This window comes from Schistocerca nitens, chromosome 2 (genome assembly GCF_023898315.1).
Source record: "Schistocerca nitens isolate TAMUIC-IGC-003100 chromosome 2, iqSchNite1.1, whole genome shotgun sequence".
Taxonomy (NCBI): Eukaryota; Metazoa; Arthropoda; class Insecta; order Orthoptera; family Acrididae; genus Schistocerca; species Schistocerca nitens.
The window spans coordinates 45,508,083-45,532,652 of record NC_064615.1 but is presented as its reverse complement, the minus strand read 5'-3'; the positions used below and the strand labels follow the sequence as shown (position 1 = coordinate 45,532,652).

Sequence of the window (24,570 nt, the reverse complement as noted above, 5' to 3'; positions counted from 1 at the left end):
AACATACAAACTACTCAAAAACCACTGATAAATAAGTCACTGCCAGACTGCGACCTTTCCCGGCTAGCATTTGCTCCAACCGAAGTTAGCACCTATGCGCTGCTAGTACAGAGTGCTTATCTGCATTTTCTTCTTGCCTGCTTCACTTCCCTGCTGTAATTGTATCATCAGTTTCTTCAGCAGCAATCTGTTCCACTTTTTCGGTTCAGCTTATAATGTTTAAAAACATTGTCGTACACCCTCTTCCTGAGTGCAGTGAAGGGGTGCTCAAATACGAGCCATCCGGGCCTGCATAAATGTCGGAGATTTGACCACCAAAGCCAACGATTCTGGGTTCGAATCCCGGTGAGACACATTGTTTTAATCTTCCAGGAAGTTTGCGATCAGCACAAACTTAGCTGCGGAGTGAAAATCCATTCTGAAAACTATACTCTGTACATTTAATCGAAATACCAGGAGGACAAATACAATGATCTACAGACGGGCGAAGAACCCAACAGCCTGAATGCACAACCTGCCGGACTCTGGAAGAGACGGGGAAGCAAGATGCGTCAGTCCATCCGGGCTGGTTGCGCTGCTCCAGAATCAAAAACAATGTGTCGTAAAACTCCCAACGTTTTCTGTAGCTTCGCTACAGTAGCGCTGCTAAGTGGCTGGCCTGTATAAGGCATTTCGTCTAAGAAAATGGCGTCCGACTTATTAAAGAGTTTTATTCAAATGTTGACACAGTCACGATCGCAGCCGGTTTCGACCACGGTGGCCATCTTCAAGTGTAAAAAGCGCCGTTTGGTGAACACATGTTAATTCGCTGATAACGCTTGATGTATGTCAGCAATTTGAAGATGCAAATGGGACCTTATTGTTGCATTATAAATACGGAAAGACGTTGTACAGTGTGCCATGAAACATAATACTGTCTTTTCTTAGGCTCTGTAGTGACGATAACGGGGAGAAATGGAAACGAACTCTCTTCCTTCAAAGAGAGTTGTAATAGTCAATACTAAAATATTTGAATGATCAGTAGGTTCAAAATGGTTCAAATGGCTCTCAGTACTATGGGACTTAACAACTGAGGTCATCAATCCCCTATAACTTAGAACTACTTAAACCTAACTAACCTAAGGACATCGCACACATCCATGCCCGAGGCAGGATTCGAACCGGCGACCGTAGCGGTCGCGCGGTTCCAGACTGAAGCCCCTAGAACCGCTCGGCCACACCGGCCGGCGATCAGTAGGAAACCAGGAAAGATGTTAGGCAACTGATTTTTATGTGGTACTTTGAAAAGGAAATGAAGGAAGCAAAGGACTGTTATTGTTTGTTAAAGACAGAAAATTAGCACAACACGATGTATTCATAATTCAGCAGCGGTAGCTAAAAGTGAACAAGATTTGGGTCTTGTGCTAAATGTAATGGAACATTTGCTAGCTATTATAGGCCCATAAGTAAGAAGGAAGCAGCACAGGTGGGCACAAGGAGGACTAAATGTTACAGCCAAGAAAGATAATCGTTTCGAGAGATATATGCATTTTGATAGCTGGGAGGCAGAAGACATAGACGTAACAGGTATATACAAGGCGTGGAAGCGACGATAATACTAAAAAGGCTTATAAGAAGACATAGCGGCTAAGTCAAAGAATATAGTAGTAAAAGTTTTGTCTAGTTTAAAGTGTACTGCAGGGAGTCTGAAACGTACTACAATCAGCACAGATCATCAGAAAGTACGTGGCAAGGACATCAATATACGCGTAACCAGTTCCTTTTGATATTAAAACCACCTGGTTGCAATTCGTTTCTGTTCTTGAGGAATTTCTGATTATATGATTACGACTCAGCTGCTGTGAAATTTACAGCTTGTATTACATTGCACTCAGATTTTATTATTATTATTCTTTGTCCTACAGCTTCACTTTCATATGCATTCGACACATATTGAACACACTTCCATCTCGCCATCCCTGTCTCCACCTCATCCTCCCTCATTTATCTGTCTATCTAATACTACCCATTCACTGTCTTTTCGTCTCTTTCTCCCCACTCACTGTCTTTTCGTCTCCAATATCCCACTTCTCTTTGTTCATTTCCTCCACTCCTTCCTCTGACTATATGCCCCTCCCCCACTCTCTGTCTCTTCATCCCCCTCTCCCTTTTCCATCTGCCCACAACCCTGCCCATCTTCCTCCTGACTCATCCATACCTGCTTCCTCTTCCGCCCCCCCCCCCTTCTCACTCTCTCCATTTCCTACTTCTCTTGCTCTGTCCAGTTTCCACTCCATTAGTCTCAATCTATCCCCAGCGATATTCTTCGGGAATTGTAGCCCCTGCAATACATTTCAGTAAAGCAGGGTGATACTTTTCCCACAATGCACTAGTGATGCAGCGGAGGTTAAACATCAGGACCTTGAAATTCATATATTTGCCTTTTGTGTATAAGCCACCATGCAAAGCAGGTCGATAAAGCAAACCGGTACTACGCAACGCAACACACATGCCATTCAGGGCAGCCTACACGTCAGGGTCCGCAAACACTGATTCTAGCTCATGCCACGTAGGCTGTCCTGCACAGCAGATTTATTTGGCAGTCTGGTACTGTTCCCACATATGCCTGTCATATAGGACAGCCTATACACCAGGAGCTGCAAAAATACGTTTCTACCTGTATCTCTGTATTGGAATTAGGATGTTGTAAACGCCACAATGCTGATACCAGTGAGGCCTGATATTCCTGTGCAAAATTTGGTTGTAATCGATGCAAGAGAGTATTATGTACGAGGGTTGGAACTTATACAATGGCAACTATTTATTCACAACCGCTACAAAAGAGTTACATGTTTGCACCTGTTACTGTCCTTCAAAGTAGTCACCAGCGTTGTGTAGAGCCCGTCGCCAGAGATGTGGAAGGCGTAGTATACCGTTAGCAGAGCATGTTCTGTTGATGGTGCGAATGGAGCGGTCTACTGCCTGTCGAATCTCTGGAAAAGTTGTGAAGCGAATGCCACGAAGTGATTCCTTCATCTTCGGAATCAAATCGAAACTACACGGACTTAGTCTTAGTTTGGGGAGTATGGTGGATTGTAGAGTACTTCCAGTCCCATAGATCGAACAGAGCAGCCACAGCTTGCGCTGTACGGGCCCACACATCGTCGTGCAAAATGATGGGTGGGTTGCACAGAAAGTGTCGCCGCTTCTTTCGCAAAGTTGGTTGGAGGTGATGCTCCAAAAACGAACAGTACCACTGTGCATTGACGGTCTACCGAGGAGGAACGTAATGCGTTAGGATAACACCGTCACAGTCGTACACGAGAATTACCATAACTTTCACCATACTGGGGCTCTGACGCACCTTCGCCTTTCGCGGCGACGTTGGTTTGACGCTTCAGTTTTGGCTTCATGGCATTCGCTTCAGAACTTTTTCAGAGATTCGACAGGCAGCAGACCGCTCCATTCGCACCATCAACGGAACAGTAAAGCATCCCTAACTCTCTTGTGATTCCCTTTTTAGGTACTCCACGTCGACGTCTCCTCGTAGATACGTACCGTCGGTAGGTTTTCCGGCTTTACTTCCCGACGTGAAAGCGACGACTCTCCGATGAGGTGCGGGCCTTGTGTTTTGCTATTACTGCGAGTCTTATAAATATTGCTTTTATTTAGCAATTTGCCCGCCTAAGAGTCACAAAAGTTCATATTAAGCAGTCCGTAAAACACGTAAACGTTCACTTCAGTTAGCGTGCTAGTTAATGCGTACGTTTTCCGCTAGATGGTACTGACTTACTGCTGAATAGCTTTGGTTCCGTACAACCTTCACTGATTAGTACTAGGTAAATGAAATAAGTACAACACTCTTGTATTTCACTTTCACTCTATATTCAAAGATTAAGATGGTGATGGATGATGGTCTGTTTAAAAGGTTCCTAGCCTGGATGAATCTAAGTAGTCCGCAAATGCCGATATGCACGCGCTCTACGTCCAGATTCGCAACTAACGGCACACGACACTTACAAAAGTCCACACGTTAATACCTGAATACCGGTACCTCTGAATTCACTCGTATCAGTAGATAATTTGAGTTTCAGTCGTCTACATGTCCGTAAAGTTCCAATCTAGCACTAAAGTCCTAAAATCCCCTTAATACTCCGTTGCTACCAACAGTCAGAGATCGTACACTACATCACTTTTAATCTCCGTAATATTCTAACAGTTTATCGTGAATCTGAACACGATAAAGTCCAATCTAATTATTGTCTTGCTGACTGACACGGGTTCCCCGCCCTTTAACGAAACAATCAAGGAAAAAAGGCGGCAATAATGAATATCAGGCCTTTTTATAGAGTTTAACGTCAGTGCCTTCTCCATCACGGAGCTTCCGTGGCTTTGCTGTACTTAGACGTTAGACTACTTGCGGATATACGATTTTCCCCTCTAAAATTCTATTCTTAATTTTAAATTATTCTTTCTATAGCTTTTATCACTGTGAACTGAACCGAGGTGTTACAACAGGCTCTGCTAACGGTATACTACGCCTTCCACATCGGTTGTGAATAAATACAGGGTGATTAAAAAATCAGTATAAATTTGAAAACTTAATAAACCACGGAATAATGTAGATAGAGAGGTAAAAATTGACACACATTCTTGGAATGACAAGGGGTTTTATTAGAACCGAAAACAACAAAGTTCACAAAATATCCGACAGATGCGCGTCGTTTGGTGATGATCGTGTGCTCAGCCGCAACTTTCGTCATGCTTGGCCTCCCAGGTCCCAAGACCTCAGTCCGGGCGATTATTGGCTTTGGGGTTGCCTGAAGTCACAAGTGTATCGTGATCGACCGACATCTCTAGGGATGCTCAAAGACAACATCCGACGCCAATGCCTCACCATAACTCCGGACATGCTTTAAAGTGCTGTTCACAACATTATTCCTCGACTACAGCTATTGCTGAGGAATGATGGTGGACATATTCAGTATTTCCTGTAAAGAACATCATTTTTGCTTTGTCTTACTTTGTTATGCTAATTATTGCTATTCTGATCAGATGAAGCGCCATCTGTCGGACATTATTTGAACTTTTGTATTTTTCTTTGGTTCTAATAAAACCCCATGTCATTCCAAGCATGTGTGGTAATTTGTACCTTTCTATCTACATTATTGCGTGATTTATTCAGTTTTCAAATTTATACTGACTTTTTGATCAACCGGAAGTTGCCATTATTTAAGTTCCAACCCTTGTACAAAACAGATGTGACATAAGCAGGTGGTAGGTCGTTAGTTTAATTTCATTTTCCTATTCATGTTGGACAAATTGCTGCCCCATTTAGTGACTGAGAATGAAGGAAATAACAGCATTAAAAAGAAGAAATTTCGCAGTTCATAGCACACTGTTCTTTTGCTATTACAGGCTAGCTGCTAGGAGCACTAGAATCGCTGTAGCTGTCAATAGGTAAGGAATGAGGAGGCTCTACGCAGAATCGGAGAGGAAAGGAATATGTGGAAAACACTGATAAGGAGAAGGGCAGGATGATAGGACATCTGCTAAGACGTGAGGGAATGACTTCCATGGTACTAGAGGGAGCTGTAGAGGGCAAAAACTGTAGAGGAAGACAGAGATTGGAATACGTCAAGCAAATAATTGAGGACGTAGGTTGCAAGTGCTACTCTGAGATGAAGACGTTAGCACAGGAAAGGAATTCATGGTGGGCCGCATCAATCCAGTCAGTAGACTGATGACAAAAAAAAAAAAAGTTCAGTTTTATGCCCCTGTAGGGTTCCACGACTGTTTGCTGTTTGTCATAGACTGGCTCAACTGCACTGTCTCGCGAGCCACCCACACCTGACCAGAGGCCGATAGACTGGCTCAACTGCACTGTCTCGCGAGCCACCCACACCTGACCAGAGGCCGATAGACTGGCTCAACTGCACTGTCTCGCGAGCCACCCAGACTTGACCAGAGGACGAGAGACTGGCTCAACTGCACTGTCTCGCGAGCCACCCAGACTTGATCAGAGGACGATAGACTGCCTCAGCTGCACTGTCTCGCGAGACACCCAGACTTGACCAGAGGACAATGGACTGCGTCAGCTGCACTGTGGCCGGCCGAAGTGGCCGTGCGGTTAAAGGCGCTGCAGTCTGGAGCCGCAAGACCGCTACGGTCGCAGGTTCGAATCCTGCTTCGGGCATGGATGTTTGTGATGTCCTTAGGTTAGTTAGGTTTAACTAGTTCTAAGTTCTAGGGGACTAATAACCTCAGCAGTTGAGTCCCATAGTGCTCAGAGCCCTTTGAACCATTTTTTAGCTGCACTGTCTCGCGAGCCACCCAGACTTGATCAGAGGACGATAGACTGCCTCAGCTGCACTGTCTCGCGAGACACCCAGACTTGACCAGAGGACGATAGACTGCCTCAGCTGCACTGTCTCGCGATCCACCCAGACTTGACCAGAGGACGTTAGACTGGCTCAACTGCACTGTCTCGCGAGCCACCCAGACTTGACCAGAGGACGATAGACTGCCTCAGCTGCACTGTCTCGCGAGACACCCAGACTTGACCAGAGGACGATAGACTGCCTCAGCTGCACTGTCTCGCGATCCACCCAGACTTGACCAGAGGACGTTAGACTGGCTCAACTGCACTGTCTCGCGAGACACCCAGACTTGACCAGAGGACGATAGACTGCCTCAGCTGCACTGTCTCGCGAGACACCCAGACTTGACCAGAGGACAATAGACTGCGTCAGCTGCACTGTCTCGCGAGCCACCCAGACTTGGCCAGAGGCCGCAGAACACAGGCTTGGCGGGCTGGGACCTGCTCGGTGCACGAGTGTAGTTGTACGGTTTGTGCGCCGGTGACGGCGAGACGGCAGCAGGTGTGGAGGCGCTGAGGCGGCCCGTGTTGCAGGCGGGGGACGAGTGCTGCGGCTCGGGGCGGACGCCGGCCTGTCGCGAGGCGTGCCGCGCTGTCTTCCGCGCCAGGGGGGCGGGCGCCCACGCGCCCCCGCAGGAGCTGCTGGACGACGCGTGCGCCGAGCACAGCCCGCGAGTCCTCTCCTGCGTCCGCCAGCAGGCTGCCGCCTCGCCCACCATAGACCCCAGAAACTGTGAGTAGCGCCAGTCGTCTTCTTTTTAACTGCTATGCAATCTGAGCCCAACTACCTGAATAATTTAAATCAGGTCCGAGAACTGTCGCAATTCGGCTTGCTCGACAGCTTGTAGGGTGTGGCTGATTTCTGCTGTACAGTAACCGTGTCGTATTTCATAAACATTTTGAAACATTGGCTTAAGTCTAATCTTGATCTTTACCTGCTCCACAGCTGTAAAAAGACACGTTTATTAGGTCGCAACCTTTTTAATTAACATCATCATGTTTGCATGGTAACCCACCAACACATTTTCATATGTTAATTATTATTCATATCATACATAAATTGCCAGAAAAAACTTAGTGCACCCTTTTAGATGTATCCAATTCACTCAAGATTTATTGTTGCAAAAGTGCATATGGAGTATATGATATGATATTACATTTACGGATTAATAGCGCAAGCAGTTCCAAGGTAGTACGTGGTGTAGACTCCACTGGCGGCAATGCAGGCGCTGACATTGGCATCCAGTCGATAGTACAGATGGCGAGCACTGGCCTCGGATACGTTATACCACGCCTCATCGACATGTTCACGTGGTTCTGCAAGAGTTCTTGGTTGAAGAGTCGCATGAGGCACTTCTCGTCCCATCATATCCCACACATCTTCAATTGGAGACACGTTCGGAGATCGTTCTGGCCAGGGAAGCTGCTACACGTCTTGCAGTACAAGTTGGGTTTTACAGGCAGTGTGTGCGTGACCATTATGCTGTTTGAGCAACACACCACCTTCCTGTTGCAAGAACAGGTCTAACAACACTAACTAGCACTCCTGAAAGAAAGGAGTGCTAGTTCTGCAAGGTTCGCAGTAGAGCTTCTGTTAAGTTTGGAAAGTAGGAGTCGAGGTACTGGCAGAGGTAAATCTGTGAGGATGGGGCGTCAGTCGTGCTTGGGTAGCTCAGTTGGTACAGCACTTGCCCGTGAAAGGCAAAGGTCCCAAGTTCGAGTCTCGGTCCGGCACACAGTTTTAATCTGCCAGGAAGTTTCATGTTCGCGATTTGTTTGAAGAATATTCTGTACAGTTCTACCGAATGATTTGGCCACCCAGATCGCGCAAAGTGTACCTTATCGAACATTTATGGAATACAATCGAGAGGTCAGTTCGTGCACAAAATCCTACACGGGGAACACATTGTCAATTATGGACAGCTATGTAGGTAACATGGCTCAATATTTCTGCAGCGGCTTCCAACGACTTGCTGAGCCCATGCCATGTCGAGTTGCTGCACTAAGGAGTGGAAAAAGAAGTCCGACACGATATTAGGAGGTATCTCACGACTCTTGTCATCTCAGTGCAAGTGCAAGGGAGGTGACTGTAAGCCTAGTGTACTGACGGACAGGGACCGTGGGTGGTTGTAGACAGTCGCATGAAGTCAGCAGAATGAATCAGTCGTCAGTTCAAAAGGCCTAAAAGCGGTCCAGATAGCACAATGACCGTGCGTAAGGGGTTAAAATAAAAGTGGTACAGCGATGGAGTAGATTCTGACAAGCCACACATTTCTGAAGTCATCCCTAATTGAAACTTGAGGTGGTTTAAAGACCTGCGTCTCGGGACAATAAAAGACTAGAAACAAGCGATCTGGAGTGGTGAGTCGCGCTTTACCTGCAGAAATCCGACGGAACGGTTGGTTTTAGCGATAACGTAGAGAAGTTTACCCAGCGGCATATGTAGTGCAAGCAGCAAACTATGGAAGGAGTGGTGTTAAAATACGGGACTGTTATTCGTGAATAGGTTGTAGTCACGTTGTTGTGCTTAAGGAAACGCGCAACGTGGAAGGATATGAACACATTTTACTGTATTGTGCATTGCGTATAGTTGAGGAACATTTCAGAGAGGATGATTGTTGAATGAACATGGGCAGTGCAGTCTGTCAGAAAGCATCGTCTGTGAGGTAATCGTTTGTGACCAGTAGCATTCTTGAAATAGACCGGCCTGAATCCAATGATGACGTTTGGGATGAAGAACGTCGACATCTCTCTAGCCCGCAGAGTCCAACAACACTACCTTCTCTAGTTTCGGCTCTCGGGGAAAAATGTTTTCCATTCTTCCACAGAAAAATAGATTCTTCATTGAAAGCGTTCCCAGCAGAGTTCAAGCCGTCATAAATAAGAGAGGTAGACACTCCTATATTAATCTCCACTAACAAATGTCCAGATACCTTTGAAAAAGTAGTATATGTTTCTCTCCGTATCTTCGTCACCGGAAGAGAGAGAAAGAATAATGATAAAGTAAAAGCAAATGGTCGCTTGCAACACATGAAGCGATTAAACAATTGCAGCCATGAATCTGCGTATCTCCATATAAGTAACCACTGGAGTAGGTAGTATTACTATTAAGGAAAACGAGACCATCCTAACCAACAGTACACAAGTAGCTAGTGTATTTAACAACCATTTCTTAAGTGTAGGAGAAAAAATTGTCGAGAACAGTTCAAAAGAAAAAACCAGGCAGTACATGGAAGAGTCTGTTTTGAAAAAAAAATTAGTCACATTAAGTTCCACCTAACAACCTCTTGTGAAATAAGTAAAATTATTAAATCTTTGAAAAGTAAATGTTCTGTTGGAGTAGATGACTTCTCTAATAAGATATTAAAACAATGTGGAACAATTACAGCTGATGTTTTGAGTCACATATGTAATGCATCATTAACTCAAGGTATTTTCCAAGACAGGTTAAAATATGCCATTGTCAGGCCGCTCTACAAAAAGGGGGACGCCACGGATGTCAATAATTATCGGCCAGTATCTTTGCTTACAGCATTTTCAAAAGTCTTCGAGAAAGTAATGTACTAAAGAGTGGTTAGCCATCTCAACAGTAATGAGATACTTAGTAAATCACAGTTCGGATTTCAAAAATGCTGTTCCATTGAGACAGCAATATACTATTTTAAATAGTAAAATGTCACCAATAGGAATTTTCTGTGACTTTTCCAAAGCATTTGATTGTGTGAACCATGACATTATGTTACAGAAATTACAGTTCTATGGTATAAATGGAATAGCATATGAGTGGTTTAAGTCGTACCTACAGAACAGGAAGCAAAAAGGTTCCTTATATGGGTCAAATGATTTAAATAAGTTCGCCACTTCAGCTGACTGGGGTGAAATTACATTAGATGTTCCACAGGGTTCAGTCATGGCTCCCCTTCTGTTCTTGATGTATGTGAACGACCACCCTTCCTATCTGAAACAGGAAGGTGAACTGACACTGTTCGCTGATGATACAAGCATCATTATTAATCCGGTAAAGGAAACTCCAATTGAAAATGATACAAATAAGGTCTTTGGAAAAGTCATTAATTGGTTTTCTACAAATCTGCTTGAACTTTGAAAAAACACAGTACATAAAATTTTCTGCTGCAAAAAGCACAGTTCCTTCAATAAATATAACACATCAACAGAAGTCAGTAGACAGGGTAGAGCATACTAACTTTTTGGGTGTTCACATGAATGAGAATCTTAATTGAGAAATTCTTATTTTGGATCTTCTAAAGCGACTAGGTTCAGCAACTTTTGCAGTCAGATTAATTGCCAATTTTGAGGATATAACGATTAGTAAGCTAACATACTTTGCATACTTTCACTCTCTGATGTCATACGGAATAATATTTTGGGGTAACTCAACATTTACACAAAACGTATTCACTGTTCAAAAGAAAGTGGTTCGAATAATGTGTGAGGTTCATAGTCGCACATCTTGTAGGCATCTTTTTAAAAGATTGAGAATTCTTACAACAGCCTCACAGTACATTTACTCACTAATGAAATTTGTTCTCAACAACATGGAGCAGTTTGAAAACTACAGTGACATTCATGATTATAATACCAGAAAAAAGAAAGACTTATACTATCCTTTACTCAATCTATCTATGGCACAGAAAGGGGTAAAATATGCTGGTATAAAAATTTTCGACAAATTACCAGATGAAATGAAATGTCAGACAGACAGCAGTAATAGCTTCAAAAATAAACTGAAATCATATCTCCTTGGCAACTCCTTCTATACCATAGATGAATTCTTGAACAGGAATAAATAAATTTATAAATATAGTATATGCATTTTGTGCCATTTAAGGGAATGGGGTAAATAACAGAAATATTAATCCTTAACTCTGTATATATATATATAAAGATCTTGTTTCATTTGTGCATTTCTTGTGCACTTGACACGTTCCACATCATAACGGCTACCGTACCGTGCGACTGATCAATGGAACAAGCAATCAGCTATTATACACCAACTGATTTTGAAGTGGAAAAGACAGTAAAATAAAAATATCACATTAACTGTATCAAATCTAAGTCTCCAAACGTGCCATTCCAGCACCATATACGCTCGAATATTTCGCCACATCGAAATTTGGTGATATTTAATGAATGGTCCGCTTTTCGAATACATCCCTTGAACTATGGCCCTAGAAGATGAATGGCTTTAAGGTGAGGCACTTGGTGCCTACAACAACATTCAGTCAGTTCTCCGATCCCTCTCCCCGACCAGACTCCTATCCTTTGTCAGACACGCAACTGTCTTGTGACCAAAAGCTGGGAAACTTCTTGGCGAATTTTATTGTACTTTCTTAGCATGACTGTTGTCAAATCGATATTTACTGTAGACTAAACAATTAGTGAAAATTAACATTACGAACATTTGGTATAAACCAACACATTCACCTGCTACTGCATTTTTAAATTGTTGGTCCTATGATCACATACGGCGAATAATCAGCCTCTTTTTTTTTTTTAATATGCAGACGTTCCTTGCTGCGACAGAGCCTCAACGACAGACTGCCGAGACGCCTGTCGGCGGATACTGCGCACCGAGAACGTGGGCCTCGAGATCGTGGACAGCCTGAAGGAGGCGGGCTGCGGCGAGCCGCTACCCCATGTGAGTGCGCTGCGGCGAGTGCAGCTCTCAATAGTCAAAATAATGTGCCACTTGGATTAGAACTATTATAAGCAAAATACTGACGACTAAATTTCATCATGAGCAAGTCCTAGTGACTACTATGTAACTCACTTTTTTGTCTCTTTTTGTGCTCGAAAATAATCAAAGTAACTAATTTGTCTGGTATGCATATAGGCGCATTCCGGCGTCCCACCCAATGAATGATAGGTGAGTAGGCGAAAAAGACATGTCGTGGTGGAACAAGTGTACTAGAGGGTTTCCAGCTGTGCATAGCCTTGAAATTCTTAACAGACACGATGGTACTGTTACCGGCGACTGTGCCGCTAAAGCGGAGTTATTGAACGCAGTTTGCCGAAATTCCTTCACCAGGGAAGATGAATGGAATATTCCAGAATTTGAAACACGAACAGCTGCTAGCTTGAGTTTCTTAGAAGTAGATACCTTAGGGGTTGCGAAGCAACTCAAATCGCTTGATATGGGCAAGTCTTCAGGTCCAGATTGTATACCGATTGGGTTCCTTTCAGATTACGCTGATACAATAGCTCCCTACTTAGCAATCATATACAACTACTCGCTCACCGATAGATCTGTGCCTGCAGATCGGAAAATTGCGCAGGTCGCACCAGTGTTTAACAAGGGTAGTAGGAGTAATCCATCGAACTACAGACCTATATCATTGACGTCGGTTTGCAGTAGGGTTTTGGAGCATATACTGTATTCAAACATTATGAATCACCTCTAAGGGAACGATCTATTGATACGTAATCAGCATGGTTTCAGAAAACATCGTTCTTGTGCAACGCAGCTAGCTCTTTATTCGCACGAAGTAATGGCCGCTATCGACAGGGGATCTCAAGTTGATTCCGTATTTCTAGATTTCCGGAAAGCTTTTGACACCGTTCCTCACAAGCGACTTCTAATCAAGCTGCGGGTTTATGGGGTATCGTCTCAGTTGTGCGACCGGATTCGTGATTTCCTGTCAGGAAGGTCGCAGTTCGTAGTAATAGACGGCAAATCATCGAGTAAAACTGAAGTGATATCAGGTGTTCCCCAGGGAAGCGTCTTGGGACCTCTGCTGTTCCTGATCTATATAAATGACCTGGGTGACAATCTGAGCAGTTCTCTTAGGTTGTTCGCAGATGATGCTGTAATTTACCGTCTAGTAAGGTCATCCGAAGACCAGTATCAGTTGCAAAGCGATTTAGACAAGATTCCTGTATGGTGTGGCAGGTGGCAGTCGACGCTAAATAACGAAAAGTGTGAGGTGATCCACATGAGTTCCAAAAGAAATCCGTTGGAATTCGATTACTCGATAAATAGTACAATTCTCAAGACTGTCAATTCAACTAAGTACCTGGGTGTAAAAATTACGAACAACTTCAGTTGGAAAGACCACATAGATAATATTGTGGGGAAGGCGAGCCAAAGGTTGCGTTTCATTGGCAGGACACTTAGAAGATGCAACAAGTCCACTAAAGAGACAGCTTACACTACACTCGTTCGTCCTCTGTTAGAATATTGCTGCGCGGTATGGGATCCTTACCAGGTGGGATTGACGGAGGACATCGAAAGGGTGCAAAAAAGGGCAGCTCGTTATGTATTATCACGTAGTAGGGGAGAGAGTGTGGCAGATATGATACGCGAATTGGGATGGAAGTCATTACAGCAAAGACGTTTTTCGTCGCGGCGAGATCTATTTACGAAATTTCATTCACCAACTTTCTCTTCCGAATGCGAAAATATTTTGTTGAGCCCAACCTACATAGGTAGGAATGATCATCAAAATAAAATAAGAGAAATCAGAGCTCGAACAGAAAGGTTTAGGTGTTCGTTTTTCCCGCGCGCTGTTCGGGAGTGGATGGTAGAGAGATAGTATGATTGTGGTTCGACGAACCCTCTGCCAAGCACTTAAATGTGAATTGCAGAGTAGTCATGTCGATGTAGACGAGCATAAGCAGCAATATAGTGTCTTCCAGAAATTTTGCGACAGACTTCGAGGGGTTTTAGAGGGAGTGTTGAGGAGCAAATCGGTGACAAAAATTCTTGTCCGGAAACGCCATTTAACGACTGTACAACGCGTCGAAGTTATAAGCTCCGGCGCCTGCCACAAGGCGACCCCTTCGGCAGCAAACATGACTTTGTACGGTAATGGACGGTAGGCGAAAGCCTCGCAGTGTTGTGTGTCATTCAGTGGTTGCGACTGATTGCAACGATCACCATGGCAGAAGGTTGAGGTAGATACTACGTAGAAAGGTCTTGTCTCCAACGAATACAATGCTCTGTTGCCTTGCTGGATGACTGTTTCGGACACGGGTCTCGGTCTGCACTTTATTTTTCTCCTCTAACGCTTTATAGCCTCCAATGGAAACCCATGTCCGAAACAACAGTATCATCCATCAAGGGAACAGATAATCGAAGTTGTCGGAGCAACAGCTAGCTTCATTTTCTCCACTGGCTGCCTTGGCAATCAATCGCGATCAATGAATAATAAACAACATTGCGAGAGTTCCGCCTACGGACCATCAGGTACAAAGTCACATTTCCTGCCGAAGGGGTGCCTGGTTGCAGGCGCCGGCGCCATAACTTCAATGCTTTGTAGCATCGTTGGACGGCGTTTCCGGGCTCGGATTTTTATCCTCGATTTGTTTCTGAAGACACCCTCTACAACCCCTCAAGGTTTGTCGGAACATCTCCTTGACACTCCGTGTACACCACGCTACTGTCTTGTCATAGATATGAGGACAGGCCAAGCTGACGACGATTAGCTTGAACCATGGGGACTTTCAACTAGTATTTCCATCCTACTGGCCTGGCTACTTTTCTCCTGTGTACGTTTAGAGAAGACTTTCCTTTTTTCGGGCTACCCGAATCAATTCGCCTTAATCAGTGCTTTGCGGGAACACTACAAGTTGCACAGTCCCTTATTATCATCGTAGAAAAAGTTACCAGAACAGAATTAGTGTTAATCAGGTACTATATTTACAGACTTGGATCATTAAGAGATACCACAAATCAAGATACCTCTCACATAAGAATCGAAGGGAGCGTGGATTCCACAAGTTATAACTCTACAATGTGTGTGTGTGTGTGTGTGTGTGTGTGTGTGTGTGTGTGAGTGAGTGAGTAATATTAAAAATGTTGTTTGATTACAATATGTAATGCAATACATAGGGCGTATATCATGTTTGTAGGCTGTTAAGTAAATGTATTGTATTGCACGGAACTGGGGACCTAGAAACGACGGAGAGGCTTCGTCCACGCCGTAGCCCCCAGTGGTACACAACCCCGCAACAGGCAACAGCTGTCCACTCACCCCACCGCCGCCCCACACCGAACCCAGGGTTATTGTGCGGTTAGGCCCCCAGTGGACCACCCCGGGAACGTCTCACACCAGACGAGAGTAACCGCGATGTTTGCGTGGTAGAGTAATTGTGGTGTACGCGTACGTGGAGAAAGTGGTTGCGCAACAATCGACGACACAGTGTAACTGAGGCGGAATAAGGGGAACCAGCCAGCATTCGCCGAGGCAGATGGAAAATGGCCCTAAAAACCATCCACAGACTGACCGGCATACCGGACCTCGACACCAGTCTGCCGGGCGGATTCGTGCCGGGGACCGGCACGCCTTCCCGCCCGGAAAGCAGTGCGTTAAGCCGTCGGCACACGGACCGTGCTGTCGAACGTTAACGTTGTGCGTGCCCAGTTCAACGTGCTGCTGAACGCTCAGGAACGATGCGACTTGTGCAAACGGTACGTGGGTCCCAAAGTGGTATACGCGATCGCAACGCACTGCAGCGGCAGTTTGAGGGATGTTTCTAGTTCGTAAATCACACTGTTCACTCAACGGGCGCGCGTAAAATTCCCACATTAGCTCTATTAAAACGCACATTTCCTCCATCGTCCACGAAAAGGAAAGTACTATGTCCAAGCAGTAAGGACACAGACTTACAAAAGTCCCATTACAAACAGTGCGGTACAAATTTGGAACATTTCTCCGCATAAGATAAACATTATTTCATCATTCCCACATTGTAGTAAAACCCCAAGGTCAGTCAGTCTTACTTGATCACTGTTCCTACCCAGTAGCAGAATCCTTGCAACATGTGAATTACAAAGCCTAAAAGAAAAAGGAGCAAAATATCTTTATACAAGTAGCGCAAGCTGTCCTGTAGGTTAAATTAAGCCAATCGAACAAAGTCGCCCCTCAAAAAAAGGTGAACTTAATCAAATATTATATCATATACTTATATTAAACTAATAATGAAGTATCAGAACCTAATAAAAACGCGAATGTTAGGAAAAAAATTGGCAGTGTTACGACGCGAACCACCGCCTCAACAAAACCTCATTACGGGCAGAGACGCTACTCATTACGCTAAACCAACAATACGTTCATTGTATTCAGTTATACTATCTTACGTATTGCTAAAAACGCTAATCGTAGATAATTATGTTACTAATTGAAATTTAATTATAACAAATTTTACCAAGAACAATGCGTTTTGGGTGGATCTTCAGTGTGTCGCTGCCTTCAAATAGCCTACTCTCATAATATGGAAGTTGCAATAATTCTTTTGCCACGAATATGATGTTTCTCATTAATTTATTGGAACGAATCACACAGTTAACAACGAGTTTTCCAGTGATTCTCAATTTGCTGGTGCTCAGAAACGGCATATATACATATAGGCTTGAAACGAATGCCAATGTGGCGCCTCACAACTCTGTACTGAAGGGAGACGGCGTGCGTGTGACGTAGGTGGCGTTGTTCCCTCATTGGTCAACGCTCAGACGCACGCTCAGATATCTGACATGCCAGATATTGCTCTGCACGTTCGGAAAGACTCCCGAACGTGCTATTCCACGCTATGACGTCAGCAACTCGGCACGCTCAACGCTCAACGTTCGGTTGCACGGTCCGTGTGCCGACGGCTTTAGATCGCACGGCTAACTGGGCGGGCTAAGTAAATGTAACTAGCTGTATGAGTTTCCGGCTATATTCCGTTAAATGAAATTAAACAATAAAAGCTACGAGGCACTAATCATTGAATTTAATTCTGTTTCAGAAGAGATATATAAATTTTATCGTTCATTAAAGAGCCAAACTTCGTGAAAGCAAGAGATCTATTAACTGGCCTAAAATAAACAGATGATTCAGAAAGAAAGTTTTGAAGAAGAAGGTAAATTTGGACAAATTTTGGGTACCGTGTTTACGTCTTTGAAATGCAGCCAATGTCGATATGTCTTTTATTGTGTAGATTAGCAAATGAATCAGATGTGATATGGCAGCTACATGCTACAAGTATTTCAGTGATGTGAAAACTCAGATCAGTCAGTACTCGTACATAAATTTGGAAACATCATAACAGTAACTGATATTCGAATTTTTAAATACACACATCCTAATTACTACCCTTAAATTCAGTATCCAGTTTAGTTACTTCGTCTACACACACACACATATTAGCCAAGATAACCGGTGGTATTTGTTTCTTTACAAGCTCCTCTCAACGATATGTTATGATTGATTTCTTTCTCCGATTTGTGACGATAATTGAAGGTAGTGGTGTGGTCGTTCCGCAAATTATTGTGAAAGTGAGTAACAAAGCTGGTTGTTTAACGGTAAATTATAAGCGATGTTTGAAATTCTTTTTATGGTGAAATGATATTTTCACTTTGGTAATTTGGAGTACTTATTGTCTGTTCGGAGACATCGAGTGAGGTGGCGCAGTGGATAGCACACTGGACTCGCATTCCGTTGACGACGGTTCAAACCTGCGTCGGGACATCGCGATTTAGGTTTCCCGTGATTTCCCTACACCAGAACCTAGTCAGTTGTTGGTCTGCACTGTTATTAACGTTCATTGTGCAAACATGAGGTACACAACGAGGCTGACACCTTTCCTCGCTTTATAAAACCGCACAGGACCACCTTTGGCAGTGCTTCATGCAGAGCCGCGACCGCAGCGAGGACACGAAGCAGTCGCGCATCGACCTGCTGGGCATGGACTCGGCGAAGCTGCACTGCTGCTACAAGGCGGCCAGCTCCAGCTGCCGCCGCCTCTGCTTCAAGACTTTCTCCAAAGAGTGGATCCAGCACTGGAACGAGTTCAACACCAACTGCTTGCAGCAGGTCTCCGAGGACAGGCTCATCCACTGTATCGACGAAGGTACGTCACACGAGGCTGCAACACTTTCACTCACGTACAGCTCTCTCCTAAAACTATAACTAAACTCCGCGCGAACAGGCCATAAAGGCACAACGGTACCGACCGGCCGCCGTGTCATCCTCAGCTCACGGGCGTCAGTGGATGCGGCATGTGGCCAGCACACCGCTCGCCCAGCCGTATGTCAGTTTTCGAGACCGACAACTCTCTCCTGCTTGTCGGAAATCGTACTCTTACTGGCATGAAAAGTCGTATGGTCGTAAGAATTACTCCTGACATTCAACAAGTCTGCTACTGTAAGAGGCCTAGGGAAAATTCGGGTATATAATGACGCTGTTGACCGGTGCCAGCAACGTCCACGTATCCGATCTGATGCGATACACTCAGACACGTGCTTCTGCTCCACCAATGTAATTTATTTATGTAACTAACTAATATCTCCAGTCTGAGAAAATGGCGCACTCCGAAGTTGCTCATACGAAACTCAGGTAAAATTCTTCGTCTACTGAGACTGAAAAAAACATACGTACAGCGGCCGGACAAAAACATAAATGCAGAACATAAATGTAGATGCTACCCAAGCTTGCTGGTTGCGCTCCTTCAACGCTATGCAATGTCTGTCGCGGTCAGAACTGTGTCCTGTGTAGTTGTGAGTGCATTATGTCGGAGTCATTTCGTACGTGGGCAACTTGTTAGTGGTCGTATGGTGGGTGCTTGCATAATCAAGGTAGCTGAAGTGCTTGGTGTTTCAAGGAGCACCGTAGCGAAGATTTATACCAAATACAGGGAACGCGAGAAACCATCATCCGCTAGCTCAAAACATGGAGAGAACTGTGTGCTGAACGAGACGGTAATTGAAGAGTACTGTGACGTCGTACTTTGGAAGGAAGGGGGGAAGTCGTGCTTTGTGCACGCCTTTTGAAAAGATTGCACTTTAATCATTTACTTTAAATTTCTAAATTTTGAAAAAATGATATTGTTTATAATACATTCTTGTACCAGATTACATAAACGTCTTACATGTTTCAAATAAACTTAACCCAAAAATGCAACTCTTTGTAACAGATGTCCCTTTCCACAGTGAATGTCATATTCACTATTTCCAGATTCAGGACCTTACTTACACTTCAAGTATCTCTTTCAAAATTACGTTGAAAATAACATAACTCAATAGCAATTAACGAGTTTCGTCTTATTTTAACTTCATTTAAGATGGATATACAGGGTGAGTCGCGTAAGACGTGACACCCCCATTATTCCGAGGGCGATTGCACGTATCGACAACCGGTGTTCGGCGAATCATAGCCGACTATGGGGCACATACTTTGGTGGGTGCACAATAATCACAACGTTTATATTGACCGAGATAATGAGGCAAGTACGTGTTTTTAAATGGGACACCATACATTTTTCACCATCATTCGAACGCTCTGGAAAAGACGCGTATAGTCATTTAACGCATGTTGCTATTGCGATTCAAACTTCGCTTAAAAGATGCTGGGAAATATTGCACGATTGGAGGTCGAGGCGGTCGGAAGCGGCTGCAGACCGTAAACACGCCTCGCGCGACCCTCGGGCCGAGTTGCCTTGCTCTATGCAGCATGCACTGCCTACGCTACGTAGGTAAATCCTCATCCGCTCTCTTTTAAGCAAAGTTTGAATCACAATATCAACATGCGTTACATCACTATACGCGTCTTTTCCAGAGCGTTCGAATGATGGTAAAAAAAGTATAGCGTCCCATTTAAAAAACATGAACTTGCCTCATTATCTCGGTCAATATAAGCGTTGTGATTATTGTGCATGTACCAAAGTATGTGCCCCATAGTCGGCTATGATTCGCCGAACACTGCTTGTCGATACGTGCAATCGCCCCCGGAATAAAAAATTGGTTCAAATGGCTCTGAGCACTATGGGACTTAACATCTCTGGTCATCAGTCCCCTAGAACTTAGAACTACTTAAACCTAACTAACCTAGGGACATCACACACATCCATGCCCGAGGCAGTCGCGCGGTTCCGGACTGAACGCCTGAACCGCTAGACCACCACGGCCGGCGCCCCCGGAATAATGAGGGTGTTACGTCTTACGCGACTCACCCTGTATACGAGGGCTATCCACAAAGTACATTACGTTTTGGAATTAAAAATAAATAAAGTATTGGAAATTTTTTTATTGTATACAGATGAAAGCCACACTTAAATACTACTTTTCTACATAGTTGCCATTTAAATTAAGTCACTTATCGTAGCGATGGACGAGCTTGGAAATTCCTTCCTCGTAAAATTCGGCCGCCTGCGCCTTCAACCACGTGGTTACCTCTTCTTGAAGCTGTGCGTCGTCATCAAAACGCTGCATAGCCAACCACTTCTTCATTGCTGGGAATAAGTGGAAGTCGCTCGGTGCCAGGTCGGGACTGTACGGCGGATGAGGAAACAACTCCAACGTAAAAGATTCGAGAACTTCACGAGTGGCATTTGCCGTGTGGGCCCGGGCGTTGTCGTGAATCAGCAAGATCTTTGAGCCCAACTTTCCCCTGCGCTTGTTTTGTATTGCTCTTCTGAGGCTGTGCAGAGTTTGGCAATACCTTTGAGAGTTTATTGTAGTGCCTCTTTCCAGGAAATGCACAAAAATCACACCTTTTCTGTCCCAAAAGACAGTCGCCATCACCTTCCTTGCCGACATTGTCTGCATGCATTTCTTGGGGTTTTGGGGGGAATTTGTGTGCCCCCACTGCATTGACTGCAATTTTGTCTCGCAGTTCACATGCTTAACCCATGTTTCGTCACCAGTAACGATGCGATAGAGTAATGAGTCGCCATCTTTCTCGTAAGCGTCCAAAAACGTTAACGCTGCAGCCATTCGCTGATTTTTGTGAATCTCTGTCAAGATTTTTGGTATCCATCTTGCACAAAACTTGTGGTAACCAAGCTTTTCGGTAATGATTTCGTGCAACAAACTTCGTGAAATTTGTGGAAAACTCATAGAGAGTTCCGTTATTGTGAAATTACGGTTTTCACGGACCGCGGCATCGACTTTTTCGACAAGTTCGGCAGTCACTATGCTGGGTCTTCCACTTCGCTCTTCGTCGTGAACGTTAGTTCGGCCATTTTTAAATTTTGTGACCCATTGACGCACTCCACCTTCAGTGATTATGTTGTCTCCATACACTTCACAAAGTTGCCAATTGATTTCTATCGGTGTACAGTTTTTTGCAGTCAGAAACCTTATTAAAGCACGCACTTCACACATCGCGGCATTTTCAATTGACGCTGACATTTCAAACTGTCACAGTAACTCAACGGAGTACAGCACGAACCTCTCACTAGTACGGCAGGATGCCGACTGAGCAGCGGAATGCCATGACACCAAGATGGTCGCGCTAGCCCCGCCCCTAACGGACACAAACGAAAACGTAATGTACTTTGTGGATAGCCCTCGTATAAAGTATCCCCACCCCGATAATGCGTGTTATGTAAAATTAGTTGATATTGATAGGGTTAAGCCACCTTACACCTGACAAGAACTTCTGAGCTATGACCTTCTTTTCGCTTGTATCGAAGCGTACTTTGGGAGGAGACAATTATGGGGTTTTGGAAAATTGACCTTTTAACTGAATGGCCCAGTGTATCTGTAAATTTACACGAACGGTCACGATTACAAAGAGGGTGGCTGTAGACTAAGTTTTTTTGTTGATTTCAGTGGGAGAGCCATGTGAGCTGGGCTGCGAAGGGCTAAGCTTCTGCTCATATTTTAGCTTCATTTAAGATGGATATAAAGTATCCCCATCCCGCTGATACATGTTATGTAAAATTAGTTGGTATTGATAGGGTTAAGCCACCTCACACCTGACCCGAACTTCTGAGCTATGACCTTTTTTTCGCGTGTGTCGAAGCGTACTTTGTGGCGAGACAACCATGGGGTTTTGGAAAAGTGACCCTTTAACTGAATCGGGCAGTGTATCTGTAAATTGAAACCAACAATCACGATTAGGAAGAGGGTGGCTGTAGACTGAGTTTTTTTACTTATTTCAGTGGAAGAGCCGTGCGAGCTGGGCTGCGAGGGGCTGAGCTTCTGCTCGAACTTCAACAACCGGCCGACGGAGCTGTTCCGCAGCTGCAGCCAGACGGCGGACGAGGCGGCGCGCTACGACATGGCGGTGTGGCTGCAGGACGGCGTGCTGGGGCTCCCCGGCTTCTCGCTGCCGCTGCTCAACATCTCGCAGTGCTCCGCGCACGCCTGGAAGACCGTCGCCTGCATGCTGCAGATCAAGCCCTGCCACCAGGAGACGCACATCAACAGGATATGCAAGTACGTCGCGCCCACTCCAGGGCCAAGTTACTGCTGTGCTGTTGGTACACAAGGTGGTTCGTCTGTCGGTGCATTGCCCTTGAGTGGTAACACTACAGTCACAGAGTGTATACAACTGCATTCTACCTATGATACAGGAAACATATTTCCTAATTAATAGTACGATGTACTTGCTTCGATCACATTGCAATTGTTGTGGGCTTCAGACCGAAAACTGGTTTTGGATGCTTCTTTCCGTTCTAGTGTATCCGGTTACGCCTCTTCATCTCCCCATTACCACCAACCGAGATTTTAGTGGTTGGGAGCGGAGGGCTGGGCTTTTATTAACTGAGGAGGTTGCCCTGAATACCATTTATTGAAATACAGGGTGCGTCAAAAAAACTGTATAGACACTTTCAAGCGTCATAGAAAATTTATTTCCCGTTCTACAATGTTAAATTTCTGGAAATGGAAAGCTTAAAGTCCAATTGGAAAAATAAATGTACTTTGCAAGTGTGATTAATGTTCAAGCTGGTGGCCTTCAGCATCAATACATTTCTGAGTACGAGTCACCACTGATTCCGTACATCGTTCCAAAGTGTCCAATGAGATTTCTGGGCACACCGCCTGAATCTCATTCCAAAGTGTGTCCAGGTTACGTGGTTTACGTTTGCACACCTCATCTTTTACTGTGCCCCAAGAGAAGAAATCCAGCGGTGTGAGGTCTGGAGAGCGTGCAGGAAACTCGATTGGTCCCCTGCGTCCTATCCACTGGCCTGGTACATTGTGATCCAGGTGTGCTCGTACGTCCCTATGATAGTGCGGCGGGGCACCATCTTGTTGGAAATAAAACTCATCATAACAGTATAACGCACGAATGGCAGGGAATATGGTGTCAGCAAGCATTGTTAGGTACGTTTCTCCAGTAACAGTATCTTCAAAGCGGTAAGGCCCAATGAGTACCCTTGAAGACAAACCACACCGCACATTTACTCCAGGCTAATTCACAGCCTTTTCAACTGTAATGTGAGGATTATCTTCAGCCCAGTACACACAATTGTGCCTATTGACAGTTCCATAGAGTTTGAATTGGGCTTCATCCGACCAAATTATGCTACCCATAAATCCCGGTTCACGTCTCACCATCTCCTGAACCCATTCACAAAATTCTAACCTTCGATCTGGATCGTCGTCACTTAGCTGTTTCCTGTGTAAGAAACTTGCCTTTCTTCAGAATGCGTAGCACACTACTAGCACTTACATTACTCTCACGTGCTGCTTGCCTTGAAGATTTTTGAGGCGAACGCTGAAACAGTTCCAAGACCGCAGTTGTGAAATCATCACTTGTAGCTGTACGAGGTCGCCCTGATCGACCTTTATGCACATCACACACTGTTCCATGAATTTCGAATTTGTCTCGTAGACATGTAATTGTTAACCTTGAAGGTGGTTCTGTACCATACTCACTTCTCCACTGTCTTCGAACCGCAGCTACATTTCCAAACTTCCAGTACCACTTAATTATCTGCTTCCGCGCTTCAAAACTCAAACTCACGTCCGCCATGTTGCAGTTACTTCCTTGCCACTTCTGCCACCTGTTGAGGAAACAAAATTACTTTCTCACAGGTATTTAACCTTGTAGAACGGGAAATAAATTGTCTATGACAGTTCCAAGTGTGTATACATTTTTTTGACGCACCCTGTATTTATTTTCGGTAGGCTCAATAATTTTGCGGGCTACGGTGGGATTACCGTCCTGGCTGAGTGACCACTGGCTTGGAAGGTGGTGTTGGCCACAGACCTGTTACTGTCATCGGTGTAACAACCATGGCCCAAGCGCCACCTCTTCCATACAGCAGGCAACAAAATATATGAGATGAATACGGAATGAGGTGCATATGAAGACATTCTGGATGGATATTGTGTTTAATGTTTATAAATGCAATATTAATAAAATATGTAACCTTAAAAATTCAAAAATCCATAGATTCTAATTTAATTCAAAAATTTCAAAATAGACTTCAAGTGCCCCTATAAGTACACCTTTGAACAAGATGGCTGACGGACTTCACTG

At 44.5% G+C, this 24,570-nt stretch overlaps 1 protein-coding gene across 1 annotated transcript in view; it reads left to right on the top strand.

Annotated features, from left to right (window-relative positions):
* The window catches only part of LOC126234828 (reversion-inducing cysteine-rich protein with Kazal motifs), a 383,413-nt gene that overhangs the window by 299,945 nt on the left and 58,898 nt on the right, over positions 1-24,570 (top strand). Inside the window, exons 6-9 of the mRNA XM_049943570.1 lie at positions 6,893-7,091; positions 11,884-12,017; positions 17,965-18,208; positions 22,241-22,517. Of these exons, the coding sequence (XP_049799527.1) occupies positions 6,893-7,091; positions 11,884-12,017; positions 17,965-18,208; positions 22,241-22,517 (854 nt within the window). The remainder of the gene's footprint in view (positions 1-6,892; positions 7,092-11,883; positions 12,018-17,964; positions 18,209-22,240; positions 22,518-24,570) is intronic.